Source organism: Citrus clementina, unplaced genomic scaffold (genome assembly GCF_000493195.1).
Source record: "Citrus clementina cultivar Clemenules unplaced genomic scaffold, Citrus_clementina_v1.0 scaffold_1, whole genome shotgun sequence".
Taxonomy (NCBI): Eukaryota; Viridiplantae; Streptophyta; class Magnoliopsida; order Sapindales; family Rutaceae; genus Citrus; species Citrus x clementina.
In genome coordinates, this window is record NW_006263303.1 from 27248533 (window position 1) to 27270186 (window position 21654).

The 21654-nt window shown below is 35.2% G+C and overlaps 4 protein-coding genes across 5 annotated transcripts; 1 reads left to right on the top strand and 3 right to left on the bottom strand.

Moving 5' to 3' along the window:
* Positions 1–3311: 3311 nt before the first annotated feature.
* On the bottom strand, positions 3312–3803 carry LOC18054119 (histone H4). The gene has a single exon (XM_006453314.2). It carries the CDS (start codon positions 3738–3740, stop codon positions 3429–3431), a length of 312 nt encoding a protein of 103 aa, XP_006453377.1. The 5' UTR covers positions 3741–3803; the 3' UTR covers positions 3312–3428.
* Positions 3804–5181: 1378 nt separating this feature from the next.
* LOC18054120 (DNA repair protein XRCC3 homolog) lies at positions 5182–6445 on the top strand. The gene has a single exon (XM_006453315.2). The coding sequence runs from the start codon at positions 5229–5231 to the stop codon at positions 6135–6137; it is 909 nt and encodes a 302-aa protein (XP_006453378.2). The 5' UTR covers positions 5182–5228; the 3' UTR covers positions 6138–6445.
* Positions 6446–10401: 3956 nt separating this feature from the next.
* On the bottom strand, positions 10402–13771 carry LOC18054122. 2 transcript variants are annotated; one of them, XM_006453317.2, is made up of 6 exons: positions 13412–13771; positions 12774–12888; positions 11857–12531; positions 11601–11703; positions 11143–11205; positions 10711–10803 (listed from the first exon to the last, which is right to left on the bottom strand). In XM_006453317.2, the coding sequence occupies exons 1-5, from the start codon at positions 13492–13494 to the stop codon at positions 11180–11182; spliced, it is 1002 nt and encodes a 333-aa protein (XP_006453380.1). In that variant the 5' UTR covers positions 13495–13771; the 3' UTR covers positions 10711–10803; positions 11143–11179. The 2 variants fall into 2 exon arrangements, with proteins under 2 accessions (XP_024033785.1, XP_006453380.1); XM_024178017.1 differs by lacking the exon at positions 11143–11205 and having other exon boundaries at positions 10402–10803.
* A 2013-nt stretch (positions 13772–15784) lies between these two features.
* Positions 15785–20574, bottom strand: LOC18054123. Its single transcript, XM_024192285.1, has 12 exons — positions 20547–20574; positions 20197–20289; positions 19882–20010; positions 19452–19746; positions 19197–19315; positions 18394–18526; positions 18125–18201; positions 17465–17662; positions 16889–17078; positions 16487–16665; positions 16166–16266; positions 15785–16078 (listed from the first exon to the last, which is right to left on the bottom strand). Exons 1-12 carry the CDS (start codon positions 20559–20561, stop codon positions 15937–15939), a joined length of 1671 nt encoding a protein of 556 aa, XP_024048053.1. The 5' UTR covers positions 20562–20574; the 3' UTR covers positions 15785–15936.
* Between the last annotated feature and the right edge of the window lie 1080 nt (positions 20575–21654).

Below are 21654 nucleotides of genomic sequence, written 5' to 3' on the forward strand. Positions count from 1 at the left end.
ATGCAGTATGATATTGTTAATGCACAAATATTGCGACTTTAATCCATTGAGAATTGAGACCAGTTGTGGGCAAAAGGCCCCCGTTCACCTTCCCGGTTCTCCAATGACACAAGTCACTGACACTCCTATATAATGCAGATACCCCCAGTGTATTTTCAAGCACCTGGTTTTCTTCGCTCTTCGAAGACCACCTATTATCATAATTTCTATCTCTTCATTCCCAACCAGATAAGAAACACCAAAACAAATTATTAAAAAAATGCAAAATGGAAACTAATTACCGTCTCCCATATAAAAATGTATATGAAAAACCTACCTAGGAGGGAAGTATTTTGCAGTAGAAATAAAAACTAATTGCCCGACCAAATTGGCTCACCAACGGTTATATTGACCACGACGAAACGCTGCACTTCACAAGTTTCTACAGTTACTCAAATTCCTGGGACTCGAATCACCATTTTTCTCCCTTTAAGATCTACGCTCACAGAAACAAATCAGAGGCGCCGGTGGTTTTTCCGACCAAAAACTTCCAATGCTTAAGTCAGTATTTGGAGTTTTCGGGAAAACTGTATAATTTAAGCTCGTGCAAACTCACAGCAATGTTTTCAGGATGCGTTTGATACACGTATTATATTATGATGTATTGCATTATTTTAATGCTGGTGTATTGTATTATGATGTATTGCATTAGCACTGTATTATAATAATACTGTACAATATTTTGGTACTACACTATACTGTAATAATTTTTTTGATTAATTTAAATTAAATATTATACTATATTATATTAATATATTTAAATTGTATTAATATTTTACATTATTATTATTAATTTTAAATTAATATTATTTAAATTTATTCATATTTAACTATTTATTATTAGTTATAATAAATTATAAATTTATTAATAAATTATAATATAAAAATATTAAATAATAAATTACATATTTATTAATTTATATTAATAATTATAATGTAAAAATAAAAAATAAAAATATTATATTATATTAAAATTTGTTATTATTATTATTATTATTATTATTATTATTATTATTATTATTATTATTATAAAACAGAAGTCAAAGTCAAAAAGCAAAAGCAAAAATCAAGTTGCAAAGGCAAAAAGCGAAAAAGGGAGAAAAAAAAAAAAACCAAGCGGCAGTTGCCGCATTAATTTAAGAGTGCTGTTATTTATCCCGAATTTACACCCCGAAATCAAAACGCACAATTTGCTATGAGTTAATCATGTGTCCATTATCTTGCTTTATATAAAGGAAAAGAAAAAGCTGGGGAAAGAAAAAGCAAAAGCAAAGCTGTTTCTTCACGTGTTTCTTCAGTCAATGTGTGGGCCTAACTAGAAAATTTGTTGTGTCCAGTTGTGGTCCGCTTATTTTACTTTGCTTTGCTATTTCCTTCCTTCTTTATTATTTCCTTCTTCTTTGCTATTTTCTTCTTTGTATTAGATGATGATACATGCATCAAACACAATAACGAAAATTGAACGAGAGCAAGAGAACGAACCATCGATCAAGAGTTGAGGGAAGGGGGAAAAAAAAGAGATTGAATTAAGACGCAAGTGGCGTGGTTGAGTGGATTTGAAACCAAAAATGGAATGAAATCCTCCTGACTTAATAAACGAATCTGCCTGAAGAAAAAGAGTGCTGCTAACTGGAAAGAGATATGGAACGTGAAAGCAAAATGTTTACCTTGCTTTACGGGCTTAACTAGAGAAGTGGAAAGTGAAAGCAAGGAAGTGGAAAATGAAGGCAAAATGAAGCAACACGTGTGGAGAGAAAAAAAGTAAACGGTGCGTTTTGATTTCGGGGCGCAGATTCGGGTAGTAAATTTGGGGTAAATAGGTTTTTCCTTAATTTAAACCCGACTTAGTTAATGCGGCAACTTGCTGCATTAGCTTGGCCCAATAATGTGGTGTTACTATAGGCAATCGTTCCGTGTTTTTAGAACATTTCCCATGCCCGTCATATTCGGGTGATTAAGGGTCTTAACGAGTCTCAACAACCAAACGTGGGTAAACATGGGGCATCGTGTTTTCTCCACCGGTTTGAGGCGTGGCGAAATTATCATGTAGTTGTGAGATCGTGCCCTCCTTCTGAGTGACAAACGTCTGATCGGTATGAATTTTTAGTCAGCACTCGTTTTTGGTCGATATGTACTCTCTAACGGATATGCCACAAGAAATCTGCTCATACCATTCAACCGAGGAGATTCACCCTCGGAAAAAAAAATGAGAATATGCCCGATTGGTACTTTTTAATTACTCAACAAAAACCTCATTTCTTGGTATCTAACTTCAGACGGGTAACGTAGATAACGCATGAATTACACTGCCTTTTTCCATTTCAGATGAGAACCGTTGGATCTGTTGACTTACTATCTATGGTGGATTCGCTAGAAGACAAACGTCTGTGGTTAGAAACCGCTTGGGCAAAGTAGCTGGACCCTAATGCTCAACCCATTATTGCAACAATATTATTATTATATTATTTTCTTCAATTTTCTCATTTTCTTTTATTTATAAAAATGTTGTGAATGTGACAACTAAAATTGTAGTGTAAATTTGTAACGAAAGAAATTGTGTTACATTATATAATATTGTAAAAAGAAATTTACAGTATAATTCATTGGTAACTCTTTTTTGACTATTTAACTATTTAATTTTTTATTACTCTTTTGAAGTCCTTAATGAGACCTGAATTTATTTCTTTTGTAATAATAATAAAAAAATTAACTACAAGCATCCTCTTAAGCCAACGACGGGCAATGCTAGAGCTCGGACCTTTTGTCCTTTAATAAGAAAATAAATAGACAAAATATTTATCTTGTTGGACGCCTAATGCGATCTTTGTTTGTGAAACAATTTTTCCACACTACAGAACTTTACATACTGTACAAAAATACCAAGACACTAAAATTGTGGGGTGCGTATAGTAATAACCCGCCGAGAAGAAGTATGCTCCTTGGTTTACTAATGAATTGGTGTGCTCTAAACAAACCAAGTACATTTTGCAGAAACCACAGAAACTTTATCCCTCGCCAAGAGTCTCAACTTCATTCGGCGATTTGATTCAAAAGATTAAACAGCCGCTTCCTAAATTAATTTCTGTGCTATAATCCGGTAACAAATTTCATTTACTTTTTCCAAGCTCGAGCACAGAGCACTTAATTACGGACAAATCAATTATTTTTGTTTCAAGAGATTTCCCATTACCATGCCGTTCAATTGAATCACAATTTCCCGGCATCCAAACACATTTAGCCCCAAAATTTCCCCGAAAAAAAAAATGAAATCCAGAGTTTTAGCAACAATTAACATAAAATTTCATTGATAGACCAAATATCAATACAAATTACAAAGTCATCAGATACTCAATAGCATTCCAAAACATAAAAATTAAGAAACCCTAAATTTAACCACCGAAACCGTAAAGGGTCCTGCCCTGCCTCTTCAAAGCATAAACAACATCCATGGCGGTGACAGTCTTACGACGAGCGTGCTCAGTGTAAGTCACAGCATCACGAATCACGTTCTCCAAAAAGATCTTCAAAACCCCGCGAGTCTCCTCGTAAATCAGACCGCTGATACGCTTGACTCCGCCACGCCTCGCCAGCCGCCGGATAGCCGGCTTTGTGATCCCCTGAATGTTATCCCTCAGCACCTTGCGGTGCCTCTTCGCTCCTCCCTTTCCCAATCCTTTGCCCCCCTTTCCTCTTCCTGACATTTCTCTTCTGCTTTCCTTCTCTCTCTTTTCAGTTCTTTAATTTTATGCTTCTTTTATTTGTTTCATTCGTTGAGGTGACGAAGGGCGGAGGGGTTTATATAGGAGGCTAAATGGAGTGATGGCCGTTGGATTTAGAGCGATCCGTGTGAAGGATAGAATTTGGAATATTATCCGTTGGATTGTGGCTTATTGAATTTGAGTGGTGGATCGCGGGGGGTTTTGGAAATTGGGAACGAGCGGGTGGATGCTTTTGGGGGGAACTGGAACTATGAGAAAACTTACTTTTAGTGGTAGGCCGGGAAAAAGAAAAAATTTGTTTTGCCGCGTTTGGTTGGCTTAAATTTTTAGCGTTATCAATAAAGAACCCATTTCTTTATTTTAATAATCATATATTCATATTGACAAAAATGATGTCATACATTCAATTTTTTTTTAAATTTTTTGAGAACCCATTTTCTATTTTAATAATCATATATTCATTTGATATTCTAAAAAAAAAAAAAGATTAATGATTTGATTAATGCAAACAAAAAGTAAAAACAATTTCCTCTTAATTTGTGTGTCCCGCGATTCAATTCTTTGATACAGGTCATTGAAAAAGTTAAAACTTGATAGATTTATATTAAAAAGAATTAACCTGTTTTTTATAGAAGAAAAATTACTGATTAATAATGTTCAGTCTATACACAACACATACAATAGATATTCAAGTAAAATAATTATAACCTTATCAAAATAACTTGACCTGTTACTAGATTTTCTTTGGATCAGATAATTGAACATATTTTATTTGTACCACCAAATCAACATTAACTTCAATTTTTATTATTTTCCTTCGTGCTATTCCTCTTCGAGGTTTTTCATTTATCTAACTAAACAATCTAAACTTGGGAACTATTTTTTCAATTAAGATTTATATTTATGGGGCATGATTATATTTTTTGTATGTTAGGGTTTATTTTTCGTTTCAAGCTACAAGCAGCAAATCGTTATTATTATTATTATTTTGAAAACCGATCGCTTTATCGTTTGTAAACCTCATTCTAATGGCAAAGACTGAAATAAAAAGGCTTATTCTAATGGTAAAGATTGAAATAAAAAGGGCTTAGTATGTTATTGAAGGAGCTTTAAAATCTAATTTGTTATGCCCACTACTTATCGAGTTACTGTTACTCTTTAAAAAGATGTAATTTTTGCACTTTGATTTTCTCACAAATCCTCGGTATAATTCAATAGTTTATCCGATCGTGTATTGTAATGTATTTTATGTTGATTGGTTTTGATGTGTGTCATACCACTACATCATAATAAAAGAAAGAATAAATAAATAAACAAAAGTAAAGTAAAGTGAATAACATAAAATTTACTATCTCCGACTCCGAATATTAATTTTCTTAATTAAAAATTTAAAATCATAAATCTGATTAAGTCATGGAACAAACAATATCAACCCATATTCATTTAGCGCCAATTTTATTTTGGTCGTTAATGGGTACGCCTATGACACCACAAAATTTGCTCGACAACCCATTAACGACCGAAAAGTGCACCGTGGGCTGCCCCATAATCGACCGTTGCCTTGGTGGCGGCATTCCCTGCAACTCGATAACGGAGCTGGTAGCCGAAAGCGGCTCCGGCAAGACCCAGTTCTGCCTCCAACTCACCCTCTCCGCCCAACTCCCCAGCTCCCATGGCGGCCTCTCCGCCTCTTCTCTCTATCTTCATACAGAATTCCCCTTTCCCATGCGCCGCCTCCACCAACTCAGCCACACATTTCGGCCCTCCAACGACCATAACCCATGCGATTACGTATTTGTTCAGAGCGTCCACTCCGTGGACCAACTGCTCGATATAATGCCTAAGATAGAATCTTTTATTAAAAATTCTTCGAACTCCAGATTGCCCATTAGGCTTATAGTCATTGATTCCATCGCAGCGTTGTTTCGGTCTGACTTTGACAACACCATGGATGACCTTAAGAAAAGGTCGTTTTTGTTTTTTAAGATATCGGGGATGTTGAAGGCGATGGCTGTGGGGTTTGGTTTGGCAGTTCTGGTGACCAACCAGGTGGTCGATTTGATGGAGCCAAATGAAGGGGTTAATGGGTTGAGAGTTGGGAATTTAGGTTGCTTGTACTCTTCAGGGAGACCAATTTGTCCGGCTTTGGGGATAGCCTGGGCTAATTGTGTGAATTCGAGGTTGTTTTTGTCTAGGAATGAGGATTTTGTTGTCCGAGAGAATCAGATGGTCAATGGTGGTGTTGGCGGTAGTGGTAGTGAAGATTTTGTGTGTAGGAGGACAAGGAGGTCGCTTCATGTTGTTTTTGCCCCTCATTTGGCTGATACATCTTGTGAGTTTGAGATTACTAGAGAAGGTGTTTTTGGATTTGAAAGATAGTGCTATGTAAATTATGTCATCTCAGACGTATTATTGCCAAATTTCTTGAATTTTGTTCTCAAGTTTATGTGTGCACTTTTGGGGGAAGAAGAGCAAGAGCTTGTATGTGTCTTTTTTGATTTCGTTCTATTTATGCAACGTCATTCTTATTTATCATGATCTTTTTGGAGTAATAGCGCGACATTGGCAGAGACAATTTTGTTTAGCTTTTCTTTTCAGGTGTAAATTGTTTGATATTTGGTGCTTAATTCTGTTGGACCATCTTTATGTATTTACTCATCAAATTTACATTTGTCTTGCACTTATTTCTGTGGTCACTGAATCCATACATGATGTAAATGATAGTTGGAATTACCTGTGGTGTTATGTAGTCTGACCTGGGTCAGTTCAGGCGAAGTCTGATCTTACAGAAGCTGTTTAGAACTCTGTTGAGGAGCTCTTTTCTTCTTTCTAATAGCAATAAACTCAAGCGGCTGCATGATGGTTTCTTGACTATTAATCTGTACAAGTTTGTTTTTCAGATTACGATTGACTTGACTCAGATCGTTGATTGGAATGTTTCAATGCTAAGACATTGAAGCACCGGAAGAATCAAATTGCCATTCCTCCTATCTCATTGGAGTCGAGCCTTGTTCTAGAAAGAAGCCTAATTTGACGTCTGTGGTTTCGAATTTTCATTTTATCTTATATAGGATAAACATTTTGGCCTTTGTAGTTTTACCTCAGCAATGCCTCTTTACACCTTTATGTAATCTGCTATAGTTTCAAAACAAGGTAAACTGGAAAGATAAAACAGCAAGAAAGAACCAGCAGCAGCCATTACATATGCTCACTTGCTAACTTATGTGAGCATGGCACATCAGCAACGCATATTTCTATTCCTCTGTCTTGCTGATTTCTCTGTACTCTCATTCAGTTCATATCTTCAATATCCTTTTGAAATGGAGCTAAACTCTACTGTTTTAGATAATGGATAAAAGAGCTATATTTCATCATTTTCATTTTCCTATACCAGATTTTTTAGTACTTGTGTCTTTTTCTCCATTTTTAGGTATTGAGCCACAGCCTAGAAGGCTTCTTGCACTGATGGTCTGATACCATCCTTACATTTTTTTCAGAGTGTTGTATTGGCAAACGATATCCTTTCATTTTTTACAGTATTGTATTTAGCAAACGCTAGCATGAAATGGAGTTATATATTTACTGAAGTTCAATGAATTTTTTTTTTTTATTAAGACCAAGAACTGATTTCCTATGTCCTTGCGTTGTGTTGAGATGGCGTGCTCTATCAATGCATAAGCATATAGTATAGAACTGTATTTTACGTTGTTCACTTCTTTGATTTACAGGAATCTGCGCATAAAGGAATCTAGACTAAAATCTGTGGCCTCAATTTTGTTGCATGCATAAAGGACTCAATACAGACAGTTAATTAGCTGCTCGGAGAATCCTCTCGGCAAGATCCCTATTCAGTATGCTGTCACTTTCTCCAAATAGAAGCTCCATTGGCATGTCCTCTTCAGTCTTCACTGGCAGCATTGCCATACTTCTCCATAATCTTTTCTTTCTTACACAACCTCTTCTTCTCCTCAATATCCTTCTCCCACCTATAATGCAACTCAGCCTGCGTCAGAGCAGCCTCTGGGTGTATGTCTTGCCCTCTTCCGGAAGCTTTCCATGCATGAATATTGACTTGCTTCCACTCCAATGCTTGCCCACCCATTCTATATCTGTTATATCCTGCATAGAACTTCTCATTCGGATTGTCATCAGGGTTGAGATCCTCCCGCATAGACCGAATTTTTGGATCATAATATGCGGAATTTTCATCAAGATTCAGGAGATACTTAGGTATATCTTCACGAATACGCAAATCTCTATTAGTTCCCGTGATTCCACTGCCATTACCACAAACACCCTTCTTAACTTGGGGCAAAATTCGTAGTGTCACTCTCATCAAGCTTCAAACCATCTTCGTTATAAGCTTCATGTCTCTTACTGACATCACGGGCATACTTTGCTGGATCATAACAATCTTCTCTATCTTTTCATCTGCTGCAATGCGCATGTTTGTCAATATTGCTCTTCTTTTTCTCGGCCTTTCCATGATTGAATTAGCATTATGTGACATTGCTTCGCAGTTTTCACACGCTCCTTTCCTGTACTAGTCCGCCTGGAAAGTTTTGGCACCTCTATCATAACACAAGTTTATGTTGCTCTGAAGTGATTCTTTCTGTTTTCTTTGGTGTTTCAAGTTATCTGGTACCTCAGACTTTGCATACCAAGGCGCATGCTTCATATACAGAGGAACATGTGTGTTGATTTCTTCCCAATCTACCGTTGATTTGGATCCCACTGAAGCAGGAGCCATCTCGATGAGATTGCAAACCCTAGAGCCAACACTTATTAGAAGATTAATTTTGAAGAAGGCGACAACTAAAAACTAACCCTAGCATCCGTATGGAGATTCTGAAAGACCAAGATTCAGATGGCCCTATTTGATTGAAATCTCAAACCTTAAATTTATGAGGAAACCGAATACAGTTCGGACTTCGGGGTAAGAAAACTTGACTAATGGCTTGAGTTTGGATATAAGATGAGGCTATTTGAGCCCCATGAAAGTACTCTCTACACCCATAATTTTCTATAGTTTTTTTATTACCAATATATCCATCGATACAATTAACCAAGAATTTAAATTAAAAAAAGGGGAAATCTCATGGGGACACTGCATAGACAAACAACAATCTTCTGCTATTTTTAAATTTATAAAAGATTGATAAATCAATTTAAAGATGAAAATTAAGCCAGAGAAGAATTAATTGGTCCGTTTGAATTTAAATAAATAGAATACGTACACTCTCTTTCGCTGTGTATAACTCCACAAGTTGATTGCGACTCAACTAATTGTGATGATTTTTCAAAGTCTGAATGGAAGGCAATAGACGATGAAAGGAAACCAAGTTGTTGGCTTTACCATTTTCAATTTATTGAATTACGATTAAATCTTTAAATTTTCATTGATTTGACCATCACCGCAGTTAACAAACAGATATATCATAAATTTTGTAGCTAATCCTTCATTATTCTCTCTAATTCGTTTTTGTCCAAGAAGGACGAGTGATGAGCAAGAAAAAATTCAATAACTGAGGGGAAAAAATTAGAATAAAGATTATTATAGTACAATGATAGTTAATTAGATTGCAAATGAAAATAGGGTTATTTATGATTTTTGAAGGTGTATAGAATAAAATTTTACTTTTATAATCTACATGATGAGTTTATTGAGTAAATAAATTTAGAGAAGAAAATTCAGAGTTCAAATAACACGAACCTTTTAACATATATAATAAATAAATATTAGATTTGTAATCTACAACTACTAGGAAATGAATCAGAAAGTCTCTACAAAATAAGGAATCGTCACCCAAAGCCAAAAAGAAAAATTAGCATTAAACATTTTCCTTTCTTACAAACCTGCAAATTGATATAATAATATTGTAATTTTGTAGCCTTCCAATATAAAAAAGCAATCTTTGTTTGTTCTTGTTAGCATCATTAGTTAGCTTTTACAATGTTGGGTGAACGCAGTGATAGGGCAACGGAAGCAATGTTTGGAGATGAACGGTGGCTGTTTCAGAGGATAGTGTCGGAGTCTGATTTGCAAACAGAACGTGAGATCCTTGTTCTTCAAATTGAAGCTGATAAATATATACTTCCAGGATTGAAGAGAAAAGATCGCAGTGACTTGAGAGACGGTAAAGCTATTAACGTTTGCGCATATGATGATGACACCAGAGATATATATGAACTCAAGCTGCAATTTGAACCTCCTTATTATCGTCTCAAGGACACGATTGAGCTGTTTGAGAAGAAGAGGATAAGTGCAGGGCAACGAATTGGATTCAGATATGAAGCTCACTTTGCAACTTTGGTCTCTAAGCTTTTGAAATAACAAACAGAGGTTACTCAATTTGTCAACGTTGTGTCAAAGTTGATAAAGTTTTCGTTGTAGACGATGATGCAGAATGAAAAAAATTTCTTTAAAACAAATGATTTAACAAGAACAGTGACACGACAGTATCATAAAATATTGCATGATTTTCATCTTCTCACCAACCCGCGTATTTTAAACTTAAGACAACCACCTGGTTGTTAACGGTTTTGTTGTTTGATTATTTTAAGAATGACGTGGCTCCTCACAGGTACATAAGACATCCAATCAAGCATTCATGCTTAAACGCAATTCAGAATCATTACCGGCTATCTAAAACTTCTCAACTTTGATTTCAAGTAGTGGCAGACTCGGGGATCACATTTCCCAATCAAGTTCAGTCGAATAAATATTTGCACACATATTCAACAAATAGTTACTGCCTGCAAATATCAAGACAAGACGTTTACAAATTAAGGGAGGACACAAACAGTACATAGAGAATCATGGGTTTCATCCCAAAGCCCCCAAGCAATCTTTCCTACATTTCATGTGTGTTCCAATTTTGAGCTTTTAATTCAAATGGGACTGTAAGCACTACCAAAAGGTCTTCGAAACATGTGTTTTTAAGACTATAGGAACGAATTTACAGCTTTTGTTTGGCCCGGAACAAGAAACTGGAAAGCTGCCCAGAATTGTGAGAATCCTCCATCGGCTGGCTAGGTTCAATACCTGCAGATTCAACAGACGACAGAATTTAATTTTCTATAAGATCTTAAGAGAAGAAGAACACAATAATTTGGGGCAATTTCATGCCGGCCATTAACCATTATGTACAAATAACTTGACTTTTATAGTTCCATTTCATGTTTGTGAGAGCAAGGTTATTACAATATAAAGTAGGAAGGTGTGAGAAGCACTTCCCATATTTTAGTAATCTCCAGAAAAGAATTGCAAAAACTGTACCCAGGTAAGGAAAGGAAGGATAAGCAAAGTTGCTCCACCACATCATTTTTACATTCTTATGCAACAAAAATCTATGAATTAAGGTAACTAAGGCAATGAAATCACCTTTCATGTTGGTCACGTAGTAAATTACCACGGGCTCTCATGCCGAATAGAAAACAAAGGGCACTGCAGGAGAAAAGATGAGAACCTCTCATTAGCATTTTTTCTCAAAACGACAACCATTGGCCGCCATTGGCAAATCAGCAAATCAAAAAAACTAAGCACGGTTGAGATTGATACTTCACAATAGAAATAAGTATGTTTGAGATTGAGATACTTCACAGTTCACAAGTTTGAATTATTGTGCCTGTCATATGTTGAACAGTATTATTCAAATTCCTAATATAGTGATAGTCATATTCATATGTGTTTTACCTAAGAAGATAGATGAGCATGAAGAATGGAGCAACCATTTTAAATAATTTTTACATTAGCAAAGTGATATATGCAGTACCAATCACTGAATTGTTCTCCAATATTGCTGTTTACAAATTATTAAAACTCAACTGTTAAGAGCTTACCAATCAAAAAAATTGTTAGCATCAAAACAAGCATAAGCTGGACAGAACAATTAAACTGCAACTGCCCAGGACTCTGTCGCCGTCTTTGAAAACCACCAAAGACCTGCAAAAGATTAAGCTTGTAAGATTTCCAGGACTTTAATCAGTTAAAATCATCTTCAATCATCAGATCATAATAGAGATATAGGTCATTATACATATATTGCTAAATTTTTATTGAAATCAGTTCAAACCGAGCAAGCATGTTAAATCTGACCTGGTGGAACAGATTGCCTGTTCCCTTTGCCTGAGGAAGTTCTGTACACATGTGCTTCCAGAAAACAGGCTTGGAACCTTTTTCCTTAGGTGTGGACTCAGTCATTGCCATTAAATTGCTATCTTCTCCATTTTCATTAGCAATTGCAATCTTCAATGAGGCAAAATTTGGTGAACTCCATGGTCTTCGTGTACCAGTTGCTTTATCTGATTTACAAATTATATCATCCCTTCTTCCAGGAGATTCCTCTTCTATCTCTATGACGCAATCTCTATTTTTATCAAAACTAACAGCAGCTTTGGAACTTGTCAATTCATCAGAATTTTGCGTGGCACAGGTAGCATCAAGATTAAGCCTTGTATCTATTTTCTTGTGAGTGTTCTCCAAAAGTGAGTTTTTCTCAGAAGGTGTCAACTTGACGCATTCTTCTTTCCCAGTGGATGAGGAGGAGGAATTTCCAGAAAGAAACATGGCTAAATCATCACATTCCTCTTCATCCAATTCTATCCATCGAAGGGGTTGCTTTCCTTCCTCATTAAAAGCTTCCCTTAATGCTGCTTCCACACAAGAAATTTGGTTCTCAATGGCTTCAATAAATTGCCCATGCCTAGTTTTTGTATAATCATTATGACAATGTCCATGGCTCAACCTGATAGCCCTTTCAAACTCATCCAGCTGATTCAACAATCACAAGCAAACAACAGAAAATCAGAATTTTCAGACGTTAGTGAGTCAGTTAAATAGATTTGAGTAAGAATTTCCACATATAAGCTCTGGTTGGATGAAAACATAATAGAAGGCCAAATGCACTTCTGAAACCCAAGAAAAATACTAGTCCACATAATTTGGGGATTTTATCTTCTTTATAAGCCTCCAGTTGGCATCATAATTGTTGAAGCACAGAAGAGAAAACATACCTGCCATTTAGCAGTACCAAGAGCAGTTTGTAGTTCCCTTGAGAGTTCATTCAAATCCTCTGGGTTTAGACCTTCGTTCTTCTGTTTTACCCACAATCTGTAAGCGGATTCCATACTGGCAACATAAACCAATCAAAATAATGAACTTCAAATGGCAGAAAAGGAAGTTTGGAATTTAAAAAGATTTCTCCGAACTTCAACAAAGCTGCTTCTTTTATATTTTTAAAAGACAATTCTTTAAAGGCATAGCAGTTCACAGTTTATTCTGATAGAATAGGCATACTTCCTTTTTCCAAATCTAATACCAAAAAAATTGCACTCATATTTTCTCCTTAAGAAACAAAAACATAAAAATAAAGCCTTAGGATTATAATCCCTCAATTTCAAACTCAAAATTCCAAACCCACATCACAAAACCAGTCCAATATCAAATTTATGCACACATCTTCAATATACTTGCAATGTAACCCAAAACAATTCGCGCACACATCACAAAAACCAATAAAACGCACAATTAAACAGACAAAATCCACAATTTCTATCACAAAAATGAACAAAATAACCAGAATTCCAGAAAAAAATGACAGAGATGAAAAAAGGAGAAAAAAAAATTAAAACTTCCAAATCAGAAATCATACATATCAGCTGATTCTTGAACCTCCTCTGCTGCGGAAAAAAAGGAGTCCTTTTTCCATAGATCAAAGCTATTAGCTACCATCATCTTCACAGGAGCACCGCCAACAGCAATAATTTGAAGTAATTACTCTTAATTGGTATAAAAAAAAATGAAAATGCTTCTCTTTCTTTCTCTCCTCCTCTCTTCAGAGATAAGATAAAGCAAGGAATGAAGAGAGATATAAAGAAATAGGAGAGAAGAAGAGAAGAGAGAGAAAGCCACACGCAATTGAAATTTCTTTCTCTTCTTCTTCTTCTTCTTCTTCCTTTTGTTTTGGTGAAGGCTAAGCTAATAAAAATGCCAGGCCTTTTTGTTTTGTTCAAGTAAAGAAGAGGTTCTATTTTCTGTTAAAGGCTCTATCTTAACGCATTTAAGGTTGCGCACCAGAACTTGCCAGATATATACGACTAGTATTTTTCAGTGACGTGGAAAGTAACGATTGGGGGTCAACTATTTAGTGTTTTGACGTTCATAGGTGGTTAATAGAGAAAGCAAAAACGGCGTCGGCGGTTGGAGAGAGAAGGAAAAAGGACAAGCAAGCGGCGGGTGATGAGGTGGCACAGCCAGCACATGATTGTCATTGGCCAACTCTCACGGGTCCCATCAACGTACCTAATTAATATATTGTTTTTTTCTCCTAAAATTTCATTTTGGTCTTTACAGAATTAGGATAAAAGACTGCATTGTTTTCATTAGATTGTAAATACTAACTAATTCTGTAAGAACAAAATAAATTTTGGCCAAACACTTGTAAGAAAATAAACCATGCTTCTAATTATCTTAGTGAAGGCTTGAGATGATTTTGTCGGTATATATATGATGGAGAATATCAAGGGAACATAAATCGGCGCAGTTATTAGTATGATTAAAATAATAATAATAATAATAATAATTTTCTATTTATTAATAGAGAGTATGGTTGCTTTCTAGTCACAATTCACAACCACTTCAACAACCATTTTATTGAATGAGCAAGTAGCAACGAATATGGTCGCCCATTTTGAAAATCAATAATTATATATCTGAACCGAATTGGAAATAAGCTGTTAGTGTTGTTGTTTAAGCCAAACGCCCATTTTTAAATTTGGGGGCAACAATTTTTTTTTTTTTTTTTTTTGTGTAACTCATTTGGTATCCAACAACCGTATTGGATCCCGACTAATCTGAATTCGAGATATAATCACAGTTAAGACTTTTTACCCCTCCCAAATAGCGTGTTTAGTAGAGAATCGAATTCGAAAACTTTTCTCACATATTTAGTATGTGCTGCCAACTGAGCCACAACCACTTGAGGGAGGCAACAATTTTTTTGTCTGATGGCAAAAGCTGTGGAAAGTAATTGGCTTGTCAACATTGTTGGACTAGCATTGTGTAATTGGCATACGTAGTTTGGCTGGCACAGTATATACAAACTTTAAAATATGTGTTCACAAATTACACATGAATTGATAAATGAATTTTTTGCCAATAAGAATAAGACACTAATGAGAGTCTTTTCGGGATTTTATAATTCTTTCCAGATACTCTCACATTAAAAACATTTTTAACACCTGTGTTCCAATAAGTGAGCATCCCAATAAAATAATTCAATCCATTATTGTCATGCTTCATGAGTCATAGCCTTTTAGATGATCATCATCTTGAAAGTCAATAACTTCATAAGAAAAACAAATAAATAAAACCATTCACTTCCTTCAGAGTTTAGTTTAATCACAAACAAACCACATTAGCTAGAAACAATCTTGAAATCAAAAGGAATTTGAATCATCGGATAGTATTTTGATCAGACCTCAAAGGTAGTCAATGAAATTTTACCCTCTTAAAAGATCGTCTAATCTATAAATGATGTTTAGGCAGAATAACGACAGTTAGTGGCACCAGTCAATTTGGCGTTTAGATCTTATCTTACAAAAAGGCATTTTCTTCTCTCACACTCTAAAATTGACCGCACGTTTAAAAGTAGTGGGCATATCTTTTTTTTAGCACTGTTCCTTTTGATTTCTACAATCCTACTCCACATCAACAATCACAAAAATGAGGTATATTTGGTGCCTCTTTTATTAAAATGCTATTAAAATATGAATAAAAAGCACTTACACTGAAACATTTAGACTCAAACGTGCTGTTGCAAAAAGTCAGATGCATCATGAAAGAGACAACCAATGCTTAACACTTTAACAAAAATTATGCCAGATGCAGACCGTTCATACAAAGAAATAGTGGTCTTTGTGTTATATGCAGTATGCTCCGTAAAACAGTGGCACGTTATATTATAACTAGGGCTGACAATTCATGTGGACTGACTGTGTTCATGTCGCGCATAGAGATAGTCAAATATATTTGTCTAATAGTTTAATTAATCATGTAAACAAAATTTCAACAGAGATGCTAGCAAAAAATAGTTATCCCCTATATATTGGTAACCTTTTACCTATGGCTTACGATTGGAAATATCAATCCAGCCAGCTGAACAAGCCAATGGTGTTTTCAATCCTTAGACATAACTCTGGACAGTTCACTTTCAACCAACGAGCGACCAGCAGAACATGAAGTTAAAATAGAAGATATAATCCTCCGTTCTAGATCTTTGAACTCCAATGCTAGTTTTACATCCCAGCTTGTGTTTTCACTGCAGGATGGCACAATCTCTTTTCAAAAGAAAGTTTTTAATGCTCAATTACAGAGTTTGTGTTAAATAAGTGAGAGATTTCTTTACCCATCGCCAAAATCCGTGTCTCCCAGAATCTCCATCATGTTGCTGAAGGTGGATTGAAGATCTTCCAGGACTTCCAATTCAATTTCCAGGTCAGGTTGTTGCTAGAAATTTCCAAAAAAAAAAAAATTTAAAAATGAAATCATACACATCCAAGATTTGAATAAATAAAATTAACTAAGGTATGAACTAATCATTGAAGTGCAGTCAAGTTCCTTATTGAAAATTGAAAACATAGTTTGGCAAAAACAAAAATTGGGAAGAAATATAATAAAATTTTGCCAGCTGTAATTATTACATATGAAGAAGAGAAAGAAAAAGTACATGGGTCTTCTCATACTGCATTGGATTTCGAACTCTCCTTAGATAGTCTAATAATGGAGATGGCAATCCATAATAGAAAATATTGTGATTCTTTGAGAGCCAAGTACCCCGCACCATGTGGGTGGTCCAATTAGACATTGGGCAATCATCAAAACAATCAGCCTGACCAACATCAATATCTGCACCAAAACAATGATATAATATATAGACATGTTATCAAAACATGAGCACGTACCGATAGGGAGTAGAGTACAAGAGAAGAGTGTGAATTCAAGTAAGAATGAGAACCAATCTCAAATGGGGATACAACTTGGATTTTCTCAAACACCTGGAAAGATGTCTACGGACGGTAATAAGAATGCGATAAAAGAAAAAATAATTAACAACAACAAAAACATATACCTATTGGAATAACATCATATCGGTTGTCTCCTTGTGGTGAGAAGCCATAGAATGTAATTAGATGTGAAGTAGAGAAATTGCCATAACTAAGACAGCATTGTTCTCCAATATTGCAAGGTCTTGACAAAGGGAACTTCAACGAATTTGTAGCTGAATCTACTCTGCCATAGTGCACTATGTGTGGATTTAACTGAAAAAGGAACCAAAACACATGCATGAACATGAAAATTGGGAGGGGGAAAAATCAGACAAGAGGACGTCAAAGTATAACGTTTCTAATGTCTATAGGACGTTATGATAAGCTCTAACAGCAAAGATTAAAAAAGGGCCAAACTAGAACAATTCAAATGACTGTAGCAACCAAAAGGAAGCACATGGTCGGTAAGCTTTTGTTGGGGGGAAAAAATCAGTATAATCCAACATAGAGCATCTACTTGAAGCCTAAACTGAAGTACCTCAGATTGCTCATAGTTTGATGGTAAATGCCAGAACTTAATGAGGAATGACTTCTGATTTCCATACAGGGCATAAAAGGGTACAGAGCACCAAACGAAGGAGGAAGGAGGAATGAAATACCGAGTGGTTAAGAAAGCCAGCTATAGGAATCAAACAAGTCCTCAGCTTTCCATCAGCAAATATGATTTTCATGCTATTTGAGTAAAAGAGTTCACAAGCCCATAAAAACTGCTCCCACGTGTAAAACTTTGGAGGAAATATATCAGGATAATCATTACATAGTCGAGGAAACAACTCATCATATTGAGTGCGCAAGTGCTGCAAAAGGGTAAGATGAAATAGTGGTCAGGAAGTAGTTTTCTTCATGCAATATAGAAATATGTAAGCAAGCAAGCAAAACATGAAATATTTCAACCAGAACAATTCAGTTTTTTATATTTTATTTTATTTCCCAAAAAGTTCAGATTTGGGAAAAAATGAGAAAATATTGCCAAAGGGATACAAGGAATTGATTTTAGTTAATTGATCCAAATTATTATACATGTCAAGATCTGGCACAATAGTAAGAATTGATATAGGACTCTAGGCTATATGTTGAACTCCACTGAGATTCAGGAAAATTTAACGAGCAGTTGCAGATTACCAGATCACCATTCTAAACTTAAAGATGCGAAACTCATCTCCTTCGGGATCAACATTTTTCTGACAAGCAAATTTTTCTTGAAATAAGAAAAGCACAAAGGTTAAATTTATCAATAATCCATGGCCAGCTGAAATAACCTCTTTTGCTTGCATTATCTCTTCTAACAGCAAGGTTCCTTCAAGAGCCATAATTGCATCAACTCCAAAGCTCAAACCTGCAGCAATTAAAAGGAACCAAGCAGAAAGAATAGTGTTAGAAATTTTACAATGGAAATATTTATTTTCCCGCACACACAACCACATGCAAAAGGAAAATCTTATAAGCCATAATGCAGTTACACCTCCAATGGTAGTTGCAAGAACCTACACGTAAACTAGCCCAGAAAAGTATGTCAAAGCAAGCATACCTGTATGAAATTCTTTTGGCAGACTGTCGAAATAATTCTTGAATTTTGAACCACAATTGTGCTTCTCTTTCATGCTCCAGAGCAACAACATAGTCTCAGAGGACATTCCTTCAATCTTCCCCAAGACATTATCCTGCAGTCAAATAAAGTCTAAAAGTCCTCAACAACACTAAACTGGACCAAAATTTTTAGACTCAGTATGAGTCTGCAAATGGCTCTAAATTCAGTGATAGTTAGCTTACAACAGCGTATTATCTAATAAATTGTAATTTTCATATGTCAACTGCTCAGGCACCTAAAACCATGAGCCTTATACATACTGCACAGACATCTCTCCCCTCTCTTTGGTTAAATCCTGTATAGCTTCTATTGGAAAGAATGTTCTACCTCTTATATTTTAATCCCTTCATTATCTTCATAAGGTGATGACCAGTTGTAGCATTTGAAATCCTTGAATATTTTTTTTTTCAATTTTCTGAATGGTATAGGGCAGATGCTGCTAGCATAATCACAGGTAGTGGATGTAGATCATGAATCTACAACATGTGGGTTCAATTCCTATTCTCGTAGCCAAATAGGTTTTCATACTGAGGATAGAAACATAGAAGTTGAAGCTCAAGAGAAAGGCAATTTGTTGTCTCAGTATAGCACCAATCTGACAAAGTTCTTTTAAATGGCAGGATGATTACTACTTTCTCCTTTGAGTCTTCCGGAACATTTTTCTTAGAACCGTAACAGTCGGTGTAACCTAATGCAGGTGACATCATAAAATCATTGAAAGTTTTTAAATTATGAAAAAGTACCATGTCAGATTTGTGGACAAGATCCTTAGAAAGGATAATAGATACAGGGATCTCCAAAGCAATATCTCCAACTCTCAAATCTTCCATCGCAACAACTCCTCTACCGGCTCCGCCTACATCTATATGATGATGCAGCATGAATAACATAATATATTAAAAGCCAAACTTGAATGCTTCAATGTCAAATAAAGCCATCATAAAAAGTAGACTAGATAAGTGAACATCGAAGATGCCATCTTAACCTTGAAAACTTACATGCAATCTCCAGTTTTGTTTTAACACCATTGCTTTCACCCCATTGCACTAGACATTTTTCCTTTTCACAAGTATAGTTTTTATCAATTCTGGCGACCTCTTTGATCTGGTTCCCAAACTCCTGGATCTTAAGAATAATTGCAGCTTGTAATCCTTGCCAGACATTCATTTTCTTGTGCATTTGACGAGAGAGTAAGGTGTTAACACGCGCAAGGATCGAATTGAGGGTTTCCAACTCATTCCTAGGGCTGTAAAATCCCATTTGTGTGTCAAATTCACCAAAATAAAGTTCCACCTGCACCCACCATGAGCTCACTTAATAGAAAGAGGACATGTTATGTACCGGATATTTCGTTCAACAGATTCCCTGTGAACAGCTTTACAACATGTCTCAAGTGTAAAAAATATGCATTTTTGAGTTGCAATTTACCTCATCTAAGTGGATAATTCTTCCTATCCTAAGCATTGTTTCCAAACTGTTACTTATTGAATCAGGACACATCGAGCTCTGCAGGTGTATTTGTTCCTTGACACCGAAACCCTTATCATTTAGTAATTTCTGTCGAAAAGAAAGAGAAATATAATTAGAACTTAGCATCTTAGCAACTCTTATCAAGTTAGAGAACTTCTTTTGAAAGCTACAATCAATGTACTAGACTAAAATAATCCATGAATCAACATTTCTTTTAGAAAAATAAAAATAAAAACTTTAAACTTTTTGTCAATTATCCAATGCATCTGTCACCTTCTTTTTATGGAATAAAGGATCATCTTCAGTGAGCTCAAGAACCAATGAACATCCATCACCATTCTCCAAAGAGTCCCTTGATGAACATGCCTGCAATTTATTGAAATAAATTCACGTTACTTCAAACAAAAACCGCAGGCAGCTCTATAAAGCTAAAAAAATAAACCCGAAAATTCAAGCTTTACAAAGAATGGCTACAAAAAGGGTCAGCTTGCCTGCTAAGAACTGGTGGAGCAAAACCAAAAAAATAAAAGCAAAAGTAAAGGTAATAATCAATCAGTTTTAGCATGACTAATTGAAAAAACAAATAAATAAATAAAGTTACAACGTGAAGGGTCTGGCTTTACCTCAACATCCGCCATTGAAGAACTCAAATTCAAGTGATACTGTGAATGAAGTAGCATCAAATATTTGACGTTTAAAATCACTCTCTTTACGGGCCTTAAAATCAAGTCCGGTCCATGGTTTGGGCCTTACAGCCCCTTCAAAGGGGGGAGTTTTTAACACCCCCTCTAAGATCCTTATAATACTCCTTTTGAATTTTTTTTTTTTTTTTGATGAAGGAAATTTCATTAAACAAGAGAAATAGTCAACAGAGGATATAACCATAGAGGTGGAACATCCCTCTACTCTCCAGGACCTGACATAGAACCCCCCACCCTAGCTACACGGTGGGCAGCGGCGTTCGCAGATCGTCGCACAAAAGAGAATCTCACTTCTCCAATTAACTGAGCTAAATCTCTACAATCTGCAATAATTAAACCAAAACCATTAGAACTAGCAGATTAAGAAATAATTAAACCAATATTCTCGGTTTAACTGATAAAATACAAATTCTTATATTAAAATTAATCATCTACTCATAAATTCTACCCATTTATTTTTAAATTACATAAAAATCCTAAAATATTCATCTTAATTTTTTTCTTCTTATATAATTTCTATTTTATAACTCTTGTTTAATTTTCTCAAATAATTGAATTAAAATTTAAAATATAAATATGAATTATAAAATAAGGTGGATATAAAAATTTTACTAAAAGAATAATTTATCTAAATTTTTAATTAATTTTTTTCAAAGCAAGAAATGAATTCATTTATGCTATGTTGGTTAATTAATTTAAATTAAAAAGGAGTTTTAAGACCTGAAAAAAAAAAAGGAGTTTTAAGAGGAACTTTTACGGGGTAAAAGGATACTCCACCTCAAAAGTAAGTTGGGCCAATTTGACATAAAACTTGGGCTTCGACGACAGCATTGTGCCGCTGAACAAAACTTTGGGCTTTAAGAAATGGAGTAAAATAGCTAGTTTCAAATTATGAGAAATAGGGTACACTTCAAATTATATCAGCACTTTAATTTCAAGTGTGGTATATACTTACTTATTAAAAAAAAAGTGTGGCATTTATTTCTTAAAAATATATATAATCAATAAATTATTTATTAGTCCATTTTGG